Consider the following 21,969-nt stretch of genomic DNA (forward strand, 5'->3'; position numbering starts at 1 on the left):
CCCCTTTCCTTCCGATCTCCATACTAGCCAATATAAAGAAAAGTTTTTTCATTTTGTTTACAAAATCATTTACTTTTTGAATTTCAAAGAAAAGTAGGAAACTGAAAATGAGTTTTAAACTTATAAGTGGTGTTTGGCAGCAATGCTATTTTGGGATTAATGTTTATAAGCAATTATTTTTCAATTTAGAATTGCATTTTCAATGCCAAAAACAAATTTTATGATGCAATTTGTTCGAAATTCAACAATTATTTATAACAAGATTAAAAATCATTCCATCTTAGAATGGTTCTTTCAGAAGACCGAAGTTTAAAAAAGAATCACGGTTCTTTTTTTTGTGAGCTATGGTTCGTACGCTCTTTTTAATGAACCGGCTCTTTGAGCGGCTCGCTCTTTTTTTGCCCACCTCTACAAAAAATCATCTTTCTTCGAACATGCCAAGAATAGAAGTCATCACCATGAGGGGAAAAACGTATTGAAATATAATATAGTTTATTTATCATCAATCATTATCATCTTTTTTCTTTTTTGAGACTACTTAGCTGGCGTGTAAGTCTATCAATCTCCAATCCTAATGTATCGATGTTTTCCTAAAACATAAAAAAAACAGTTAATATATTTCTGTTAATAAAACTGAAATTAATGGAATAACATTCAACAAATATATCCATTAGGGTGGTCCAAATCCGATAAATCATAGATTGACCCATCACTAAGCTAAATTCCAAATTTGAGCTCATTCTGACCACGGGAACCCCTCCCTCCAATCGCTTGAAGTTTGTACACTCAAACCCCGATGATTTGACACTAACTGTTGTCAAGCGAACGGGGTCACTTTTCAGTTTGACAACCCTTTTACACGGAGTTCACACACATCACCAAACGTTTGTTTTGATAGTGTGCGTGAGCGCCGTGTAAAAAGTGACAGTTCGGTGATTTTGGCGTGTTTCTGTATACGTTGAGGACGTTGAGGAAGTGCCGCCGGCGCCGGCCGCCGATGAGTCCAAGGTGCTGAACGACAGCATCGAGTGTCAGAATGGCCGACCGGTTAAAGCAGCGGTTGGATTTGATCTCGAACGGAAGCAGCACACCGAACGCGGCCGTCAGCTCGAGCAACGTGTACAATCCGACCCCGATCCAGAAGCAGTTCGAAATCAGCTCGGAGAGCGTGAGCAAGATTACGCGACCCTCTGTAGACAACAGCCACAGGAGGACGAGGAGGAGCACGGCGTCATCGTGGTGGACAATTCAGCAGCCGGCTGTTGCAGCGAAGGAGCCGGAGCCCAAGAAGGATGCTCCCGAAACAAGCAAGGAATCTGTTGCCTCGTCGGTGAAAGAAGAAAGCAGTCTGAAATCATCGGAGGTCGATTCGTGTACAGGTTTGTTGCACCGGGTAGGAGATTGGCTTGGGCGTCATCCATAAAGTACGTCACGCTCTTAGGGGGGGGAGGGGGTTTGGCGAAGCGTGACAAAGTGTGACAAGGGGGGGAGGGGGGGTTCAGATCAGCGTGACGTACCGTTAGATTTATTTTTCTTTTAATTTGTCCTAAACAACCAACCGCAATGCCAAAAAGCTTGAAATAGAAAGCAATTCTAAAACGCATCCGTAGCCAACTCAAAAATAGGTTTGTGCAAACTTGATTCTAAGTACACGGTTTAAGCGTGTGAAATCAATATACACGATTATAGAATTTTTGAATTTTCATGAGTTTCGTCAGATTATTAGTATGCTTCATTGAGAGTGTACTCAGTTGACAGCTACAATTTTAAATTTTCAACTGTTCTTTTGACGTGTGCGGCGCAAATTGAGCGGAAGTTTTTTTTTTAAACCAAGTGCAAAGAACGACTTAAAAATGGACCACAACGAAATGTTTGGTGACCTTTTCAAGGCTTTCGTTAAAGCGTATCCCGAGAAGAAGAAATCTGCGTGCCAAGCAGAGGCGATCCTCTTTTGGAACCAGCTCAAAACATCTGAACCGAAGGACAAACTTCCGGAACTCGTAAGGTCAAAAATTCAGCAGCTCGAAGCGCTGGCGCTTGGACGGCAGGGAGCTTTAATGAAGTTCTGGGGGAAGGCTGCAAGCGCTGCTAGCCCAACTCCTGCGGTATCGCAGTCGAGGGCGTCTCCATCGGAACATGGAGCATCGGGGTCCGGACAGTCGAGCCGAAAAGGCGAAGCAAAAATAGCGCAGCCAAGTTCCGCGAGCTGTTTGAAGCGACCTGCGCCAGTCCAGCAGAAAATCTCGGAAGAGCTGAACGAGGTTACAGCCCAAGTGCTGCGGATGAAAGAGCGCGAATCTGCGGGATTGATGACTGAAGGCCTGAAGGGGAATTCAAGCAATTGAAATTATTGACCGGCCAAAGAAATAAGTTGGAAAAAGAGTTGAAAGCAAAAATCAGCCAGCAGGAGAGGCAGAAAAAGCGACGAGTCGTTGAAAAGAGCGCCAAGGAAAGGCTTCTTGAAGAGATTCCTGAAGCAGGTAAGTTAAAAAAGCTGGGTTTTTACACCTCTAAAATAAAATATGTTTATATTCTCAGCCAAGTTCCTGTCAGTAAGATCAAACATCGGCCGTCCACGCCTGGAAGAGCAGCAAACAGATTTATTGAAGGCCATCTGTGATATCGCGATCTACGGTTCGGCGGCTCAGGACAAGCGACAGTTTGAAGCGATTCGAAGTATTCATACATTGGACGAACTCAAAGATGCGCTGTTCCACCAAGGTTTCAAGCTGAGTAGATCTGCAACCTACTTACGATTGCTGCCACGTAGATCGAACACTGCGGAAGGGGGACGTCACGTCAATCCAGTTCCGGTCAAACTGCAAAAAGCCACTAACACCAAGCACCATGATCATTCAGATGGTCGATTTTGCACGTCTACAATTCGGTCTCTGGAAGAGCTCTCTTCACTGCTAGGACCGGAAGAGGTTGCATTTCTAAGCCAGGACGACAAAGCGCGAGTTGTAATCGGTTTAACAGCCGCAAACAAACAGTCCCCATTCTTGATGCACATCGAATACCGAGTTAAACTTCCAGACCACAACTGGGTCGTCGCACAGCGACACAAGCTTATCCCATCAGTCACCGCTGGAATAATTATCAAGAAAAATGGATTGGGAAAGCCGGAGGCTGTTGGGTATTCCGGTCCGACATACGTTGGAATCCGCTCCGGAAAGCACTCGTCGTCAACCGCGTATTCTCATGCACTGGATTTCAAACGATTGACCGAGCTGGAAGAATTTGCGCCGATCTTGCGTCATGATGGGATCATCAAACCCGTGGTTGTGATTGTGGTGGATGGTGGGCCTGACGAAAACCCGCGCTATCGCAAGGTTATTCAGGTCGCCATCCACCACTTTCTTGAACATAACCTTGATGCCATTTTCATCGCGACTAACGCGCCGGGAAGAAGTGCCTTCAACCGGGTCGAAAGACGGATGTCCCCGTTAAGCCGAGAGCTAGCAGGTCTACTCCTCCCTCACGATCATTATGGATCACATCTAGACTCACAAATGCGGACCACAGATGAACATTTGGAGCGGCAGAATTTCAAGTTCGCTGGAAAAACGCTTGCGGAGGTTTGGGGTGGGCTGATCATTGATGGATATCCGACGGTTGCTGAATTTATTGAGCCAGAAGCGTCAGAAGTTGACCCCGAATCGCTGGAGTGTCGTGACCAATGCTGGTTTTCGAACCACGTTCGAACCAGCCAATACATGCTCCAGATTGTGAAGTGTGATAATAGGTAAATTTAGCATATATTAATTTAAAACAATAATAATTAAAACATTTTTTTGCATTTTATTTCAGATCCTGCTGTTCGCCACTGCGAAGCTCTTTGTCGACGGTACTTCCTGGACGGTTTCTTCCTCCACCGATTCCGCTTATCCACTCGTCCGATGGACTAAAAGCGGCAGGAAAGGATGACCACCAACACTTTCCATCTTTGTTTGTCGCCATTTCACTCGACGTTTCGAAGATCCTACCAAAATCTTATCTTGGGTTCATGAAAATCCCGTATGATCTGTTTTGCCCTTCTCAGACCAATCTGGTCAACGATCGGATCTGTACGACCTGTGGACTGTACCATGCGTCTCTAGTTATGCTTAAGGAGCATAAAAAAGAGCACAAAGTTACGGCAGCGACGAAGAAGATTCGTCCCAAGCGTGTCGTGACCAGACGACGAAATGAGCTATTAGTGGCGACAGCGGACGGCGGTGATCTTGACTGGCTGGATAGTGATACAGTTGATCTCACTGGTATCCCCATGGATTGGGCAGAAGGTGTTGAGAACTTAAACGATTCACATCCCATAATTGATATCGAAAAACATCTGCTAAATCCTTGGGGTGAAGATTAGCATTGCTAGATTGATTTGCGTTGACTGCTGAAACGATGATATTATATTGTTATAACAATGAAATAAAAACAACTTGAAATAAGATAACTTCGTTTTTTTAAATAAGATTTTTCTATTGGCTGGGGGAGGGGGGGGGGGGGTCGGGGGGTCATGTTATGTGACGTACTTTTATAGGGGGGGTAATATGAAGCGTGACAAAGTGTGACATGGGGGGGAGGGGGGGTTAAAAATCGCCCGATTTAGCGTGACATACTTTATGGATGACGCCTTGCAGGGAAGTGTTATTTAATGAATATTATTCTCTCGCAGAGGAGACCAACCAGCAATGCCCGCAAATTCAACGGAATCTCCTCCACGTCAGGATCCGAGCTAGACGGTAAATCTGCCGTGCAGACGCCAGCAAATTTGACGACCACTGCAGCCTCGACCACAACGACAACCACCGCCGCCAACAAGCTTGACCTTACCCAGGCACTGACTTCCGAGGATGCGCTGTACGAGGTCAGCGTATGGTTCGACGGAACGGAGTTGCAGTTCTTGTCGGTGGAGAAGGTGATCAAGCTGGCAGCGCCCGGTTTGGCCGAGTCCACCCAAGATCTGACAGGAATTGACTCGTCAAAGCAGTCCTCCAACGGTAGCGTGGGAAGTCTTGGCCCGTTCCAGCTGCCTTCGGCGAGACCGGCCGCTGATTCACACTCAAGCGCAACGGACAGTTCGGGGACAGTCATCAGTCAGTCGAAGGCACCACTATTCAAGGTTAAGCACACCGTCCGAGGGGCCAAGTTGATGATCGAGGAATTCACCAAGATCAAGCATGGATGATGAGCTATCGGACGCGGAACTGGACCAAAGCAGTTCCAACGCGAAGACGCCCAAAACAACCACCGAAAAGTGGTCGAGGAAAGAAGCGAACCCGCACCGAGTCCGAAGTCGAAGCAAGCCTCCCCGAAGAGCGCCAAGAAGCAGAAACCGGAAACACCCGTACCTGCCGAGCCGGAACCGCCAGTGAACCAGGACGATTGGTTGTGCTGTATGGCGCGGTGGTCCGACCGAAAGTACTATGCAGGCAAGGTCACAAGGGAGACAGCAAGTTCATGATGCTGTTCGAGGACGGTGCCTCGAAGGCCGATCGTGATCGTGATCGGCGACAAGGACACGCTCCCGATCGTCGGACACGCCGTGCACGCGTTCACCGGAGGCGACACCTACGAGGCCGGTTTCGTCGACGAGGTCAAGCGGAACGAAACCATCAACGAAGTATTGTACGTGGTCCGGATCGGCAAGGGCACCATCGAGGAGACCGCCTCCGGCCTGTATCTGAACGAGGAGCAGGCCAAGTAGTCAACTGGGCATGCAAGGCCGCCGAAAGAGGCGCGGACGACCCGATGCAGTCGCCGTCGGCCAACGGCAAGCGGGGCAGCGCGACAAACACGACGATCCTACAGACGAAGCGTCCGCCGCGGGGGGTGGCGAAAAGGGTTCACGGTCGATGCGGAACAAGGTACCTGCGTAGAATTTGAATTGCAGTCGTCGACCTTCGATGATCTGATGACCGCCAGACTAGGAGAGCATCACAGATTGTCACCAGGATACATGTTTTAGTCCAGGTTGAAGCGGAGCCGTTAAAGAACGTGCATCACGTGTGCCAGTATTGTCTGGCAGTTTGATCCAAGAAAGCAGCTGAACGAAAAAATGGTTGGAGCTGAGTAAATGTTCGAAATGGTTCATTAACTACAAGGCGCAGAGTACGGGAACCTGATCTGCACTGAACGACTCAACTCAACTCAGATCCGCATATGACATCAGTTTCAAAAAGTACATCAACGAACTCGACACGGCGAGATTTTAATAGGATTTAATAGGGTTTACAAAAAAACGATACTAATAATACTTATAATTGTATGGAAAGACCTCTTACACTTTTCCCGCACTTTTTTTTTATTCAGTAAAAGTAGAAAATAAAGTCATGCAATATAAAATCATCGACATGCAACACTTTTCTTTCTATGCACTTGGTGGACTCACATGGAGAAGTTGAATAGCAATGACATTGAAGTAATCCAATCTGAAGACGTATCCGGTCTTTTGAGCGATTTGTACCTTCTGGGCTTCACTGAAGGAATTTATTTTGTGTTTTGTTTTGTGAAAGCTTTTAATATAAAAAGTTTATTTGCGTGTTGGTGTTTGCAAACGCCCAGCCGGAGCAGCAAAGGCCTCAAATATCCGCGTTGGACCTTTTACGCTCTCTACCGCCGGCCATCACCGGAAATCTGCTTCACATTCCGGATTGTGGTGGAACTATCCAGCTTAAGGGTCGGCGATGGTGACCTTGACCTCTACACCGGGCTTGATGTTGATCGAGGTTATCTGCTTGACGATCTCGGACGGCGAGTGCAGATCGATGATACGCTTGTGCAGGCGCATCTGGAAGCGATCTTTTTGGAACCATCACCGCAAGGCGGGTCGTAATACGCAGGATCTTGGTCGGCATGCGAACCGGGCCCTTAACGTGTAGCTTCTGCTTCTTGGCGCCGCTGATCAGGTCAGCGCACACCTTCTCCAGGCTGCGGACATTGCGCAAGTTCAGCGTGACGCGGTTCCGGTGAAGGGTCGCGGCCTTTTCGATGTCCTTTCTAGTGGCGGCCATTTTGCACGATTTTCATGGATTCTCACATGTCCTGGTCGAGATAATCGAACGGGAACTTTGATGGCAGTAAACGAAAATGATAGTCGTGCGGTTAAGCGGCAACGTGGCCGTTTTTGTGTTTCCGCCGGAAAAATGTTCAGTTCGGCCCTTGGGTTAGCTTCGGCTGGTGCCGCCGTAGATGATGGTGTTGTTGCTGGTGAAGGTCGCAGTTTTGTGGCATGAGCTGTGTAGACTTTAGTGCAGTTGGACAACCGTCACTTGCTAAATCAACGACGGTTTTAGTTGTAACTCGTAAGCGAAACTTGCATGGCCGCGGGCAAATTCAGGGTGGCCCTGGTGGGAGACTAAGATGCTGCCACCCGAACCAGCGAGCAGTTCTCTTAAAAGAGAAAAAAAAAAACAAGTAGTCAGTCAAAACTCTCAACCCACAAAGCCGGTAAATTCCCTACCGGAAAGTTCTCGCCGTCGTCGTAACAACAAAGCCGGTATTATCAGATGCTTCTCCGGCTTGGCCACCGGTAGCCGCGTAATACCGTTTTCTCCGCGGCACAGGTTCCTTTGTCCAACAAATGTGAACGTGAAAAAAATTAAAAGTTCAAAACAAACTGCTCGACTGATTTGACAACGAGATCTGTCATTTGCTCTTGACAGTTCTCGTTGTCAAAAAAATCGAGCAGTCTGAAGTGCGAACGCAAGAAAAGGCAACAGAAAAGGCGAGCTAAGGCGCGTTAAAGCAATAAAAGGTCAAGTAAGGTGAAAAAAAGGAGCGAACGGTGAATGGTTTTGAAAAAGGAATTTCAACGCTGGACCAAGGCGGAAGTTAGCCACCCCTCGGTGTCAAACGAAAAAGTGACCAACCACCGGGGGTTGAGTGTATGGGAAAAATCGTCAAAATGTATGGAGAAAAGCAACTGTTTCAGTTTTTTTACCTGTGGAGGGTGCAATAGTCGTCAATTCTTTATCAATGTAGATGTAGAACCTTTACTAAATTAATAACAATTTTCCAGAAGACTCCATACTTTTAGGATGTTTTGCTGAAAGTTATTAGCTTCCGAAAAGGACCTTTTTGCGCAGACGGCTTTTGTTTCCCCTTTGAGCTGACCGAGCAAAAACGGTTCTTTTTTGCAGCTAACAACTTTTCATCAAAAAATCCTAAAAATATAGAGTCTTTTGGAATGTTGTTGTTCGGTCGCGATAGCAAGTTTAGTTGTCACTCTGCCGTGTAGCATAAATTTCTATCTTGCTATAATTTTCTATCTTGAGTGTGGTTTCGTCGGGCTGGGGAGTTTTGTTGACGCAGCTGTTGGTGTCGAAGATGGACGATGCATTGCAGAAGAGCTGGGAGGAAGCGGCGCTGAAACTAGCGGACCCGACGTTCGTGGATGTGATCCATTTTTTAGAGAACCCTCGTCTGATTCTTCAAAAACTGGATCACATCCCCGAACGTCGGGTCCGCTAGTTTCAGCGCCGCTTCCTCCCAGCTCTTCTGCGATGCATCGTCCATCTTCGACACCAACAGCTGCGTCAACAAAACTCCCCAGCCCGACGAAACTTCACCCAACTGATCCAAGATCTTCGTACACCGGTCGAAACAGTCGATCACTTCATGAATCCCACTCGCCGTCAACTTCTCCTCGCGCGGAAAGTGCAACAACGCGTTGACATGCCGTTTCTTATTGAGATACTTGTTGGAGAACCGTTTGACAAGAGTATCCCACGCAATCTCATAGTTGATCGCGCTCAACTGGAGATTCTCGATTTTTCTCTCAGCCTCTTCAACCACGCATGACCGCAAATAGTGGAACTTTTGAATGGTCTTTAAATCCGGGTTGTCATGCACAGAAAAAAATATTTCTGTAAATTTACATTATTTATCATGTACCAAAAGGTATCATGATAAATGATGTATATTTCCATTAGGTCCATTGGAAATTTACATTAGATTCATTGGAAATTTACATTAGTTTTGAAAATTTACATTAGTTTTGGAATTTACATTACTTTTGGAATTTACATTAGTTCAAATCAACTAATTCTGATTGGCCAATGGCAATGAGAAGCTCGACTTGGATTGCAGTAGGAAAAGGGTGTGGCCTATGTTCTATTTTAAAATGATTGAAGCGGGCAGCAAAAGGAAATTCTGATTTTAAAAAGTTGTTTCACAGGTAGGGGACGCATTCTCGTCGACGGTCAAGTGGAATAATGCTGGACTGGAATCGAACGGACGACGGGTAGGATGTTCGGTGTTACTGCTGCTACCCGCTGCCGACTGAGCCATCTTCGCATTTTATAAACGAGCGGCTAAAGCATCAACTTGTTCAGGTCGAGGCACAGGCAGTGAGCCAGCGAAGTATGAGAGCGATAGAAAGAGAACCAAACATAACTATTTTTAGTTCGGGTAGTTTTGAAGTCAACGTTTGGCAGAAATACATTGGATATATGATTTACATTAAATAGGAATTTACAGGAAGCCGAACGCGGGTAGAAATTCATCAGATTTGAGTTTCCATGCTCAACGTTTCCATTAGATTCATGATTTACATTAGATTTAGATTTACATCGGAGTAATTTCCATTACTTTTTGCTCATTACATCATATTTCAACATTACATTGAGTGAGTTTACATAAGAAACAGCATTTACGTGCTGTGTAAATTTACATATTTTTTTCTGTGTGGATCGAAGACTTGAAGGTGTCATGGAAAGGCAATCGTAATCCCCGTTAAAATTTGGCAATTCAATCTTGGGCAGATGAACGCCAGCATGCACTTTTGGTGCCCCATCGTTAGAACCACACAGAAAAAAATATTCCTGTGAATTTACATTATTTATCATGTACCAAAAGGTATCATGATAAATGATGTATATTTACATTAGGTTCATCGGAAATTTACATTAGATTCATTGGAAATTTACATTAGTTTTGAAAATTTACATTAGTTTTGGAATTTACATTACTTTTGGAATTTACATTAGTTCAAATCAACTAAATCTAATTAGCCAATGGGAATGAGAAGCTCGACTTGGATTGCAGTAGGAAAAGGGTGTGGCCTATGTTCTATTTTAAAATTATTGAAGCGGGCAGCAAAAGGAAATTCCGATTTTAAAAAGTTGTTTCACAGGTAGGGGACGCTTTCTCGTCGACGGCCAAGTGGAATAACGCTGGACTGGAATCGAACGGACGACGGGTAGGATGTTCGGTGTTACTGCTGCTACCCGCTGCCGACTGAGCCATCTTCGCATTTTATAAACGAGCGGCAAAAGCATCAACTTGTTCAGGTCGAGGCTCAGGCAGTGGGCCAGCGAAGTATGAGAGCGATAGAAAGAGAACCAAATATAACTATTTTTAGTTCGGGTAGTTTTGAAGTCAACGTTTGGCAGAAATACATCGGATATATGATTTACATTGAATAGGAATTTACAGGAAGCCGAACACGGGTAGAAACGAGGGGCGGGACAATAGTAAAAAATTAAATAATTTAATTAATTAACTGCCGAAATTAATTAATTAACGATTGTTGTTGGCGCTAGAAAATTAATTATAGTAAAAATTTGGCTTTATAAGCAAATCATCAATTTAAGATTTCCTGAGCAGAAGAATTGGCTAGAATTAATTGAAATATCATAGAAAGTGAAAGCAGCAAACTCCGCGAAATGTTTGAAATGGATGCAACGACAAATCAGGTAGAATGAAGGAAGGACGGAAACCAGTAGAACGCAGTTGCATCAGATAAGAAAAGGTCCCAAATAGTTGACTTCCCGTGCGCACCTCATGCACGCGTGGGTGCGTGGCTTGATTTTATAATTATTAGGCGTAGGAAACAATATTTGTCCCTTTCTATCTTTAAGGAAGGATAGAACTAAACAGTACAAATGTTTTGAAATGCATTAGGAACTCTTTAGGACCCACAGAAAAAACTGTGTTTAGAGCTAGATCTGAGAAAACGAAAACGATGGAACCGAAAGAGTTACAGGAAGCAGGGAATTCACACCCTGACAAGGCCACATCAAATCTCATCCAAATTCAGGAGAAAAATTCATTTACGACGGGACTAGATAGGTTAGATTTTCGGTTTAGAAATTATGTAACGCTAGGAGAACTTGTAGGAATAAGACGACATTGTACGAATTATTTCAAATAAACCAAGTTCGGAGGTCATCTCAAACCTGTGTATTAATCATACTCAGTATTGAACTCCTGTCTTCGATTTTTGGGAAACCTACGGTTTCGACTCATCCAACCTTGGTAGCGGCTTCATCGAGATCATCGCCTAGGACTGCGGCAGTGTTCGACGTAAGTTTCCAGTAATAAGAACGTTTCGATTTTTCGACGTTTTTACATGGTGGCTCCACAGGGAAGCTGGAGAGTGTCTGTTGAAATCAGACACTTCGGATCCCCGGACTTCCAACTAGTTGAAATCTAGTTGTGATTGTGAGTATAAGCGTGTCCGACGCTATAGAGCGGACTAGTGAAAAGTGTTCTTGAGCAGTGTTAGGCTCAGAGAAAATTGTGGACGAAGTGTCGTCGAAGTGATTCCTGAACTGTGTTAGAGTTCAGATGAACTTAGTGTCGAGAAAGCTCGTCAGTGAAATCCTGTGGACTTAATCGCAGAAGAAATCCTGAGCAAGAACTCAGATGTTTTGAGAAGATGTAAGATCTCTCGTCTGGCAGTAAACGTGGAAGAAAAATCAATTCGCACGTTGATCACTGTTCAAATTGTGTGTGAGCCTGGAAACTAAAACCCAGAAGAAATCTGTATTAATCCCAGAAGAAAAATGTATGTGTGCCTGAAAATTTTACCCAGAAGAAAATTTTATGTGTGAGCCTGGACGTTACAACCAGAAGAAATCTGTGAGTGAGCCTGGTCATTAAAACCAGAAGAACAGTTTTATCGGAAATCGGATAAGTGTTACCGAAGTTATCCGTGTTATGTTAGCCTAGGTGAAGACCTAGAAGAACTAAAAGTCGCAGAAGACTTGGTGGATAACGGATCTACCAGTGGAAGTCGCACACAAACGTGGACTTAGCCCGACGCGGGAATTGTTCGTTGAACGTGAACAAAGTTTTTGAATCCTGGAAATAATTCTAGATGAACATTTGGACGCAGTAATTTGGCGTCAGAAGTTAGTTCGTGTGTACACAGCAAAGGTGTTGTGAGTGATCCTGGAAATCAAAACTCCAGATGAAATGTTAAAAGGAAGAAGCGTCTCCGGTGCTTAAATCGGAAACAGTGCAATTAAAAAAGGTATCGTGCCATAAGAAGCAGCTTAATAGAGTGGATCATCGAGCGTTGAAAAGGAATCAACGACGAGTGCATCAACAAGCGACGTGTCCAACCAGCAACATCCCATCGAGCATCAAGAAAGAGCAGCAACACATCGATCATCTGAAATTGTAAGGTATTCGAAGGCAAAATGGATTTCAAGTTTGCTGAAAACAAGAACGGTAGTTGCCGTCAGTGTGATAGTTCAGATGATGTCGAGGAATTTATGGTGTCTTGCGACAGTTGTGATCGTAGATTTCACATAAAGTGTGTAGGATTAGCTCGTACTCCTAGGTCAAAGGATCATTGGAAGTGTGTTAAATGTTTAGCTATTCAGGAAATGTTAGATAAACAAGATGCTCTAATTAAATCTCTTGAAGAGAAGTGTATGAAATATTTTGGAACACAACAAGTTGCACTAAATTCAGAAACAAATCAAAATTTGCAAGTGAAAGCACTTGAAGCGATTATTGACAAAATCAATAGCATTAACATCTCTCAAACTTCTTCAAACAGTTTAGTGATGCGGCAATCTCTAATGGATTTGCCAGAATTTGACGGGTCTTACAAAATCTGGCCCAGGTTCAAACAAGCCTTTTACGAGACTACTCGTCAAGGTAATTTTTCTGATTTTGAAAATATTAATCGATTAAATAATTGTCTCAAAGGTGAGGCATTAAGCAGAGTTAATTCGTTACTCATAAATTCAAGTAATCTGAACGAAATAATGATTAAATTAGAAGACCAGTTTGGCAGTGTCGAACGAGTCTACTCTGGGTTGTTAAACGATGTTTTGGCATTGCGTAACCCAAAGTTCGAGAATCCTCAGTCCATGATAGATTTTATATCTGGAATTGGAGATTTAGTAATCAATATGGAGTGCTTGAATCACCCTGAATACTTGAATGACCAGAGGCTAGTTCGTGATCTTGCGAACAAGCTACCAGCTTCACTACACCAAAAGTGGCTGATGAGTTTGAATGAGGAGAAAATATTGGCGACTAAAGAGAACCCATATACCGCTCCTACATTGAAAACACTTTATGAGTGGTTAAAACCACAAGAAAAATTAGCTAGTATGCTGTTAGCCGAAAGAGGAGCTAGCAAAGAAAGTTCTGTTGAAACAGTTGACAGAGTAAATTATCATGGAATACATCAGTTGAAGTGTTATTTGTGTGATCAAAATCACAAGTTAATTGAATGCGATGAATTCAAGAAAATATCTCTTGTTGAAAGGAGAAAATTTGTAGCAGAAAAGAAATTATGCTTTTCATGTTGTCGCGCAAATCATTTGGCAAAACATTGTAGATTTGCAGAAGCTTGCAACACCGAAGGTTGCAAAAGTAAACATAATCGATTACTTCATTTAAAAATTCCTGAAAAGAAAATAATCGTAGCTTCAAAACCTACAAAAGATGATTTTAAAAAGGTGAATTGTCACGTAAGGGATAGCAATCAAGTTTACTATCCAATAATACCAGTAACTTTGATGAATGGTGAAAATAGTTTCGAGACATTTGCATTCTTTGATTCAGGCTCCTCGGTCAGTCTCATTGATAAAAATGTTGTTAATAAGCTCAAAGTTACAGGAAGAGATAAACCATTAACATTGGCTTGGACCAATGGTGAAATTAAAGAAAATAACAGAAGTAAATCTGTTCAATTGAATGTCAAAGGTCCCAATGGAAAATTGTTCCAATTGAATGACCTGCGAACCATTAAAGGTTTATCGCTCCCACATCAATCTGTGGACATTGCACGTCTCAAGGCAAGATTTTCTTATCTTGAGAATAGTAAGTTGGAATCTTATGAAAAAGCAGTGCCAACAATATTACTTGGATTACCACATGCATTTTTGTTCAAGGGTAATCAAGAACTATCAGGAAGGTTCAATGAACCAATTGCAAGAAAAACCAAATTAGGTTGGGTCTTATTTGGAAGTAGTCAGATTGAAGATAATAAAAAGGAACATGTGTTCATAATTCGGGAAGTCCAAAAAGAAGACTTCAGTAAGAATTTGGTATCCAAAGATACAAATGAAAATTGTCCTAAAGGTGGAACAATAAAAGTTGATCAAAGCTCTGAAAGAAAAGTTTTGACAAAAGAAATTGATAACAAATTAAATATTTGTAATGTGCAAACAAAAACATTTGACGCAATCAGCTCACAAGCTTGCGTACAAGTTACGAAAAATAAAGAAGTCAAAATATACATTGAAGATAGTTCTAACTTAGTGGAACAGAATTGGAATAATCAACTTGCAACAAAGGTTGCGAGATACAGAGTTGTTATGTGTCGCAAAGCAAACAAAGAATTTGGAAATTCAAATTCCAATTTAAAACTAATGAAGCGAAATTTCCCATTGAAGGAAATGGAATTGTACAACACAGGTAATATACTCTGCAAGTTTAGGAAGAAAACTAATTGCAAGTTGAAAAATAAAGTAACCGCAAATAGCGACGAAATCAATAATTTAACAAAGAGACAAAACTTATCTCATGCTATGGACGTTTATGATCGTCAATCGATTTCATTCAAAAGTTTGATGAAAAACTTATGGAAATCGAAATATAGTTGGGATGAATGCATTCCAGAAATAATAAAATTGATACCGACAAACGGTTTCAACCAAATGATCGTAAATGTAAATTCAAATGTGAATTTAATTAAAATTGTTTCAATTGATAATTTAGAGCAACAGGCTCATGATTTGGAAACAACAAATGAAGTGCAAATGTGCAAGTTAATCAAACAAAGGGTTTGACTAGAAGAATGAATGAAACAAACTTAGACGCAATTAGAAGACTAATTGGCAAGCTGAAACTGAAATTTTGAAGTAACTTTGTATTAGGATCATAGAGCACGTCGACAAATTAATATGAAGCATTGAAGTTTTCAATAAAGAACAATTACATAAATTGTAACACATTATTAGAAACGAACAAGCATAGGTTAATAATACAGATCATTAGCATGAAAATGAATTAAGGCATAAATTGCAAAAACAAAATAAGACTCAGAAATTTACTAGCGTAGAATCGAGTTTGTTTGGTAAATCTAGGACGATTTACGGGTCCCGGTATGTTGGCGCTAGAAAATTAATTATAGTAAAAATTTGGCTTTAGAAGCAAATCATCAATTTAAGATTTCATGAGCAGAAGAATTGACTAGACTTAATTGAAATATCATAGAAAGTGAAAGCAGCAAACTCCGCGAAATGTTTGAAATGGATGCAACGACAAATCAGGTAGAATGAAGGAAGGACGGAAACCAGTAGAACGCAGTTGCATCAGATAAGAAAAGGTCCCAAATAGTTGACTTCCCGTGCGCACCTCATGCACGCGTGGGTGCGTGGCTTGATTTTATAATTATTAGGCGTAGGAAACAATATTTGTCCCTTTCTATCTTTAAGGAAGGATAGAACTAAACAGTACAAATGTTTTGAAATGCATTAGGAACTCTTTAGGACCCACAGAAAAAACTGTGTTTAGAGCTAGATCTGAGAAAACGAAAACGATGGAACCGAAAGAGTTACAGGAAGCAGGGAATTCACACCCTGACAAGGCCACATCAAATCTCATCCAAATTCAGGAGAAAAATTCATTTACGACGGGACTAGATAGGTTAGATTTTCGGTTTAGAAATTATGTAACGCTAGGAGAACTTGTAGGAATAAGACGACATTGTACGAATTATTTCAAATAAACCAAGTTCGGAGGTCATCTCAAACCTGTGTATTAATCATACTCAGTATTGAACTCCTGTCTTCGATTTTTGGGAAACCTACGGTTTCGACTCATCCAACCTTGGTAGCGGCTTCATCGAGATCATCGCCTAGGACTGCGGCAGTGTTCGACGTAAGTTTCCAGTAATAAGAACGTTTCGATTTTTCGACGTTTTTACAATTGTTTTCGATCAAAACATCGTCACCTCTTTTTGCACCACATTGATTTGACAGTTTGACGGTTTGACATTGCGCACGATTGTTGTTGTGTTTGGTGCAATTTGATTGTCGCCGAAAAGTCGGTCTAATGGGAGAATGCATTCTCCCGGTGGTGGCGGTCCATCGTAAAATCACTCCGGTGGACATTCCGGCGGCGGAAAAGGCTGGTTCTACAACCACAACCAAGGTGGTTGCCACAAAAATCGCAACGGAGTTGGCGGTGGTGGACACCCGGATCAGCAGCAGGAGATGTTTCTCCAGATAAGCGTTTGATTGCGGCAGGAGATTGTGACTTCGGTGAATCGTGGCACAATCCGGCAGGTTTTCCTCCATTTTTGTGTGTATATAAATTATACTTACTCGTTTTAGGATCAATTGCCACCCAAAGATTTTCCGAGAAGGAGGTCAGCCATCCTGTCGGCAAACCTGGTTCGATGATAACTTCAACGATGATGTTTCGCAGCAGCACCACCACCACCACTACCAGTAAAGGAGGGGTAACTGGAACAATGGTTCTCGGGTGGTCCTAGAATTTTCGTGATAACCGTCAGCCGAAGAACGACCCTGACGGTCAACGGGGTCGGATGTGGAAGAGGTCAGTCTGCTCCGAAAACGCGCCAACGAGCCGAACGACCTTCTGCTGGACGAGTGCTGCATCCTCCCGAACCGGGTGCGCATCCCCCAGTTGCAGTCAGGCATCGGGAACGAAACGTTCAAGTTCAGTCCGGAGATTCTGAATATCGAGAATAATGTCTTCGTCAGATCGGAAAACGCCCCGGTAGTTAAAGGTACTCAACGACCGCTCGAATATCGCATCACGGTGGCCAGAATATGGTGAATGAAATTGCTTTGAAATATAAACTAGGTTTTAAAATAACTTGTATTTATTTATAACAATGGGACAATCGCGTACGCTTCGTACTCCCCGGATCGGTTCAGCCTGCCACGATGGTGTTGCATCTTTTTCTGGTCTTGCTGGTAATTTTGCAGTTTTTGGGCTGCTGCTGACCGGGATTCTGACCCTGCTGCTGCTGTTGATGATAACGGTGCTGATTCAACACCGGATGATTTTGCTGAACCTCCTGAACCAGCCGCTGCACAGTGGGCGAAATGGAACCCAAAATCGGACTTAATTGAACGCGGCTGGTTCCCTGGTATGAAAAATAGTGTTTCTTATGTAAAAAAATCCGGGTAATCGATTGGTGATGGTTTCATCCACCGCACGAAACGGCAAAGGGTCCATTTTGCCCAAATTCCCTATTTTTTACATTTTTTCTTGAAAATCGGTCTGTATTTAGAGCGGAGGCTTTATGCGGCCATCCAAAATGCACTTAACTTATGTGAAAATGTCCCAGGAATCCAGTAAAAATATCCACTTGCACCGCAAAAATCATCTAGGGTCCAATTAACCCCAATTCCGCTATGAAAGCATTTTTGGCCATTTTCATATGTTAGGTCAGATTTTAAAAATCTGAAAATATTTTTATCGTAAAGATCAGACAATTTTACATAAGAAAGACGATTTGCACTTGATAGTTTGACACATTTATGTTGATATAGAAATTAAACTAAATAAAAAGATTGAAGAATCAATTTTGGGCCAATTTTGTCAAACGCAGAATAAACTGCCTTTTACATAATTTTTATTTTTATCAACATAAATGTGTCAAACTATCAAGTGCAAATCGTCATTCTTATGTAAAATTGTGTGATCTTTACGATAAAAATATTTTCAGATTTTTAAAATCTGACCTAACATTTGAAAATGGCCAAAAATGCTTTTATAGCGGAATTGGGGTTAATTGGACCCTAGATGATTTTTGCGGTGCAAGTGGATATTTTTACTGGATTCCTGGGACATTTTCACATAAGTTAAGTGCATTTTGGATGGCCGCATAAAGCCTCCGCTCTAAATACAGACCGATTTTCAAGAAAAAATGTAAAAAATGGGGAATTTGGGCAAAATGGACCCTTTGCCGTTTCGTGCGGTGGATGAAACCATCACCAATCGATTACCCGGATTTTTTACATAAGATACACTATTTTTCATACCAGGGAATCAGCCGCGTTCAATTAAGTCCGATTTTGAGTTCCATTTCGCCCACTGTGCGCTGGTTGAAGTGCAACGCCGGAGGAAAGTTTACTGGAATCGTAAACGTCGGCTGGTTCGTTATGCCGGGAAATCGTCCGCCAAATAGATACGCATCTAAGCGGGTTTCGACAACGGAAAGTTTGGCCGAAGACCGATGAAGAAACCACCTACAATAAACATAAAATTAATCAACAATCTCCCATCATTCAAAATTCCCTCCTTACTTTTCTCCCCGCTGCTGCGAACTCTCCAAATGATGCTGCTGCATTGCCGGATGTGACGTCGGATGCTGCGTTTCTGGCATGTTCGGCATCATCAACACGTTCAGATCCAGCTGCAACCTCGCTTCCCTCTGTTTCAACCGGACCAAATCTTCGTGCACTTTTCCGAGTCGTTCAGCTCGTCGAACTCCAAATCGTCCGGCATACTGCCGATGCGTTCGCCTCCGCAATCCTCCACTAGATGTGTGTCGAAGCAAAAGAATGGTGGCACCTCGAATCGCAAGTTTTCATTAAAATTCCTAATTAAACTCGCGACACATTTTCTTTCTAAAACTAAATCAAAACAAACTTGACAGTTCTGCCAGCGAAAGTGACACGAGGGAAATCAATGTTTTCAAAGCAGGTGTGGTGCTGTCAAATATTAAATGACGCGAGAAATTTAATTCCTTAATTAATTAAACGGGAAAATTAATACATTAAGGCCAATGTCACGCCCCTCGGGTAGAAATCCATCAGATTTGAGTTTCCATGCTCAGCGTTTCCATTAGATTCATGATTTACATTAGATTTAGATTTACATTGGAGTAATTTCCATGACTTTTTACTCTTTACATCATATTTCAACATTACATTGAGTGAGTTTACATAAGAAACAGTAATTACGTGCTGTGTAAATTTACATATTTTTTTCTGTGCAGAAGAAGGCGCAACCACTGGCATCCTAGCTAGCAACCCTGCCCTTACCTCGTAATACAGTTGCTCCAACCTCCTCATCATGTCCTCTCGCTGCTGCTCCTTCTCCTCCAACTGCTTCACTCGCTTCTCCACTTCTTCCTTGGATGCGTCGGCAGTGACGCCTGCCTTGTAGTCCTTGTCCTCGAGCTCCTCGATCTCCAGCTGCAACGCTTCAAACTCCTCCCATTTTCCTTCGAGCTTTTCCATCCGTACAGACACTAGATGCTGTTGCGTCGCCACATCGTAGCCCTTGAGGAAACTCTTCGTTCGAGTCAGGTGCGCGATGATCAGGTCCCGCTTCTTGACCAGCTTGGCCCTAGTCGACATGATGACGCAGATGGCACACTGTGGGGAAAGGTACACAAGCGAAGCACCACAAACAACGCGCTTAACGGAATGGAAAGAGGCTCACCTGTGAGCCTGTAAAACTAGGCCTTGTATGTTTTACGCCCAACAGGAACAAACAGCAACTTTCCGTCCTTCCAGCAGTGAGCAGGCCAGTGACTACACCAGCGCGGCAGTGTTACTCGTCGAGAGCAGCGAGTTGTCCACCGGAGCAATCCGAGAAAGCAAAAGGGTTGCAATACACCGTCGAGCAAGAATTCGTGCCGAGTACTCACCCTGTGAGCCTGGCAGTACAGGCCTTGTAAACCAACCGTATAAAAATACGCGCCCCGGTAAACAAAACACCTGTCCAAACACGCACAGAACTGCAGCAGTCCTCTAGTACAGCACAGGTACCGCTCGTACTCGAAACCGTCGCCAATCACACAGCAGTCGGCCGTATGTGTTTGTGATCGTCCAAATTGTTCAGCAGCAAACTTCAACAGCAGCAAAACGTCCCAGTAGGACAGTACCGAGAAAGTACAACAACGTTGAGGATTCCAAACGTAAACAGAATAGACAAGTGTACTCACCGTGTGAGCCTGTCTTCCAGGCCGTGCACGTCTTAATGGAAATCCTCTCCCTCGCAGGGTCGTTGACCTCCTCTTCCCGGTCGTTGAACTTGTTGCTGTTGCTGAGCGCCAAAACAAGCAGTCGCGATGGCCGCAAAGTCTTTCTTCTCCTGCAGCGATGGCGAACTCTTCTCGGCGCACAAAGGTGATCGCGATGGCGTTTCGCTGGGCCACCCAAGGAACAAATCCTGTTCACGGCACCAATGTTCGGACCCAACCCCGTCTGGCCACGAAAACGCTCTCTCACCTGTACCGTTTACGCTGGAGCTTCTTTCTACGTTGTGTCTAGTTGTTGTGTGTTTGTCCTTCGTGTGTTGTGTCGTCTTTCTGTGTTCCAAATCCTTCCTTCCCGTGCTCGTTTTCCTCGCACCACAATGTTCGGACCCAATCCCGTCTGGCCACGAAAACGCTCTCTCGCCTGTACCGTTTGCACTGGAGCTTCTTTCTACGTTGTGTCTAGTTGTTGTGTGTTTGTCCAACACAACACTCCTTCTGTGTTCCAAATCCTTCCTTCCCGTGCTCGTATTCCTCCTCCCCTTTTCTTTGTAGGTTCTACAAGCAGCAGCAGTAGCAGAATCGACGGCGACCACAGGTAAGTATCCCGGGTAAGTATTTCCTTCCACAGGTAGCAAACAAACGACTTTGCACGATAGAAAACTACAGTTTATTTTAACTTAAAGATTCTTCTTCTCTTCCTTCTTTATTCGCGCGTAACGTAAACAAATCTCCTCAGAGAAATGCGAGACGACCGGCTGCGACGACGGTTTATTTCTTCTGAACATTACACTCAAGCAGTGCAAAAGGGAATGCAAATGAACTACGCGATAGTGCGCGTGATCTGCACGATCAACCACACCACTACTGTTGCCTTGCCGTGTGCACACACAAGATAGAAAATTATAGCAAGATAGAAATTTATGCTACACGGCAGGGTGACAACTCAACTTGCTATCGCGACCGAACATTCCGGCCACCAAAATTCTGTAAGAATTTAAAACTAGAGAAAAAATTCAAAACTAATTTTGCTTACTAACCTACTTAAAACTAACACTGCTTAAATTTCAAAATAATTTTCTTCACGCCTTCTTCGCCCATCTCCGTTGCGCCGTATGGATGTCTGTCGACAGCGATTCCTCCGGTTACGGTGCGCCTTGTGACGGTTGAGGGTTGAAGGCGTTCGGAGTCTGCCCGATCGAGTCCCTCTCGAAAGGCAGCATGCAAACTCGGGATGCTTGTCGCTTGTAGACAGCACCGTTCGGCAGGCGCAGCTTCACGACCCGAACGACGCCATCAGGACCGGGGTAGACCTCGACGATGCGGGCAAGAGGCCACTCGATTGCCGCCTTGTTGTCCTCCTTGAGGACTACCATCTGGCCAGCCTTCAGCTGGGTTGCTTGCGGGAACTTCTGGTTCTGATTGTGGAGTTGCGAGATGTACTCTCGCCTCCACTGCTTCCAGTGCTGCTGCACCAGTTGTTGCAGCTGCTGGTAATGCTGCAGCCGGTTCGTGGGAATGTCCGAATAGTCCGGATCTGGGATTGCCAGCAGCGACGTTCCGGTCAGAAAGTGCCCTGGTGTGAGCACGTCCAGCTCGTCCGGATCCTCGGAAAAAGGAGTAAGCGGACGGGAATTCATCGCTGCTTCGATTTGCGCGAGGACGGTACTCATGTCCTCGAACGAGTTGTCGCTGACCAAGCACACGGATGAGCGACGTCTTAGCGGACTTTACCGCCACCTCCCACAAGCCACCGA

The 21,969-nt window shown here is 43.7% G+C and overlaps 4 protein-coding genes across 4 annotated transcripts; 2 read left to right on the forward strand and 2 right to left on the reverse strand.

The window, feature by feature from the left end:
* The first annotated feature begins 1,036 nt into the window (after nucleotides 1-1,036).
* On the forward strand, nucleotides 1,037-6,654 carry LOC120429880 (uncharacterized). Its single transcript, XM_039594961.2, has 5 exons — nucleotides 1,037-1,379; nucleotides 1,903-2,275; nucleotides 2,320-2,480; nucleotides 2,539-3,745; nucleotides 3,811-6,654. The coding sequence occupies exons 1-5, from the start codon at nucleotides 1,037-1,039 to the stop codon at nucleotides 4,358-4,360; spliced, it is 2,634 nt and encodes an 877-aa protein (XP_039450895.2). The 3' UTR covers nucleotides 4,361-6,654.
* LOC120429883 (40S ribosomal protein S20-like) lies at nucleotides 6,138-8,273 on the reverse strand. The gene is given in 4 exon segments (XM_039594963.2): nucleotides 6,138-6,798; nucleotides 6,801-6,821; nucleotides 6,824-7,386; nucleotides 7,457-8,273. Coding segments are annotated over 3 exon segments (336 nt in total). The 5' UTR covers nucleotides 7,008-7,386; nucleotides 7,457-8,273; the 3' UTR covers nucleotides 6,138-6,667.
* On the reverse strand, nucleotides 7,380-21,890 carry LOC120429882 (uncharacterized). The gene is made up of 2 exons (XM_039594962.2): nucleotides 21,253-21,890; nucleotides 7,380-7,563 (listed from the first exon to the last, which is right to left on the reverse strand). Exon 1 carries the CDS (start codon nucleotides 21,883-21,885, stop codon nucleotides 21,358-21,360), a length of 528 nt encoding a protein of 175 aa, XP_039450896.1. The 5' UTR covers nucleotides 21,886-21,890; the 3' UTR covers nucleotides 7,380-7,563; nucleotides 21,253-21,357.
* Nucleotides 8,554-18,252, forward strand: LOC120429879 (uncharacterized). The gene is made up of 2 exons (XM_039594960.2): nucleotides 8,554-16,511; nucleotides 16,603-18,252. Exon 1 carries the CDS (start codon nucleotides 12,423-12,425, stop codon nucleotides 15,033-15,035), a length of 2,613 nt encoding a protein of 870 aa, XP_039450894.1. The 5' UTR covers nucleotides 8,554-12,422; the 3' UTR covers nucleotides 15,036-16,511; nucleotides 16,603-18,252.
* Nucleotides 21,891-21,969: the final 79 nt, after the last annotated feature.

The sequence above is a fragment of the Culex pipiens genome, chromosome 1, assembly GCF_016801865.2.
Source record: "Culex pipiens pallens isolate TS chromosome 1, TS_CPP_V2, whole genome shotgun sequence".
NCBI classification, from domain to species: domain Eukaryota; kingdom Metazoa; phylum Arthropoda; class Insecta; order Diptera; family Culicidae; genus Culex; species Culex pipiens.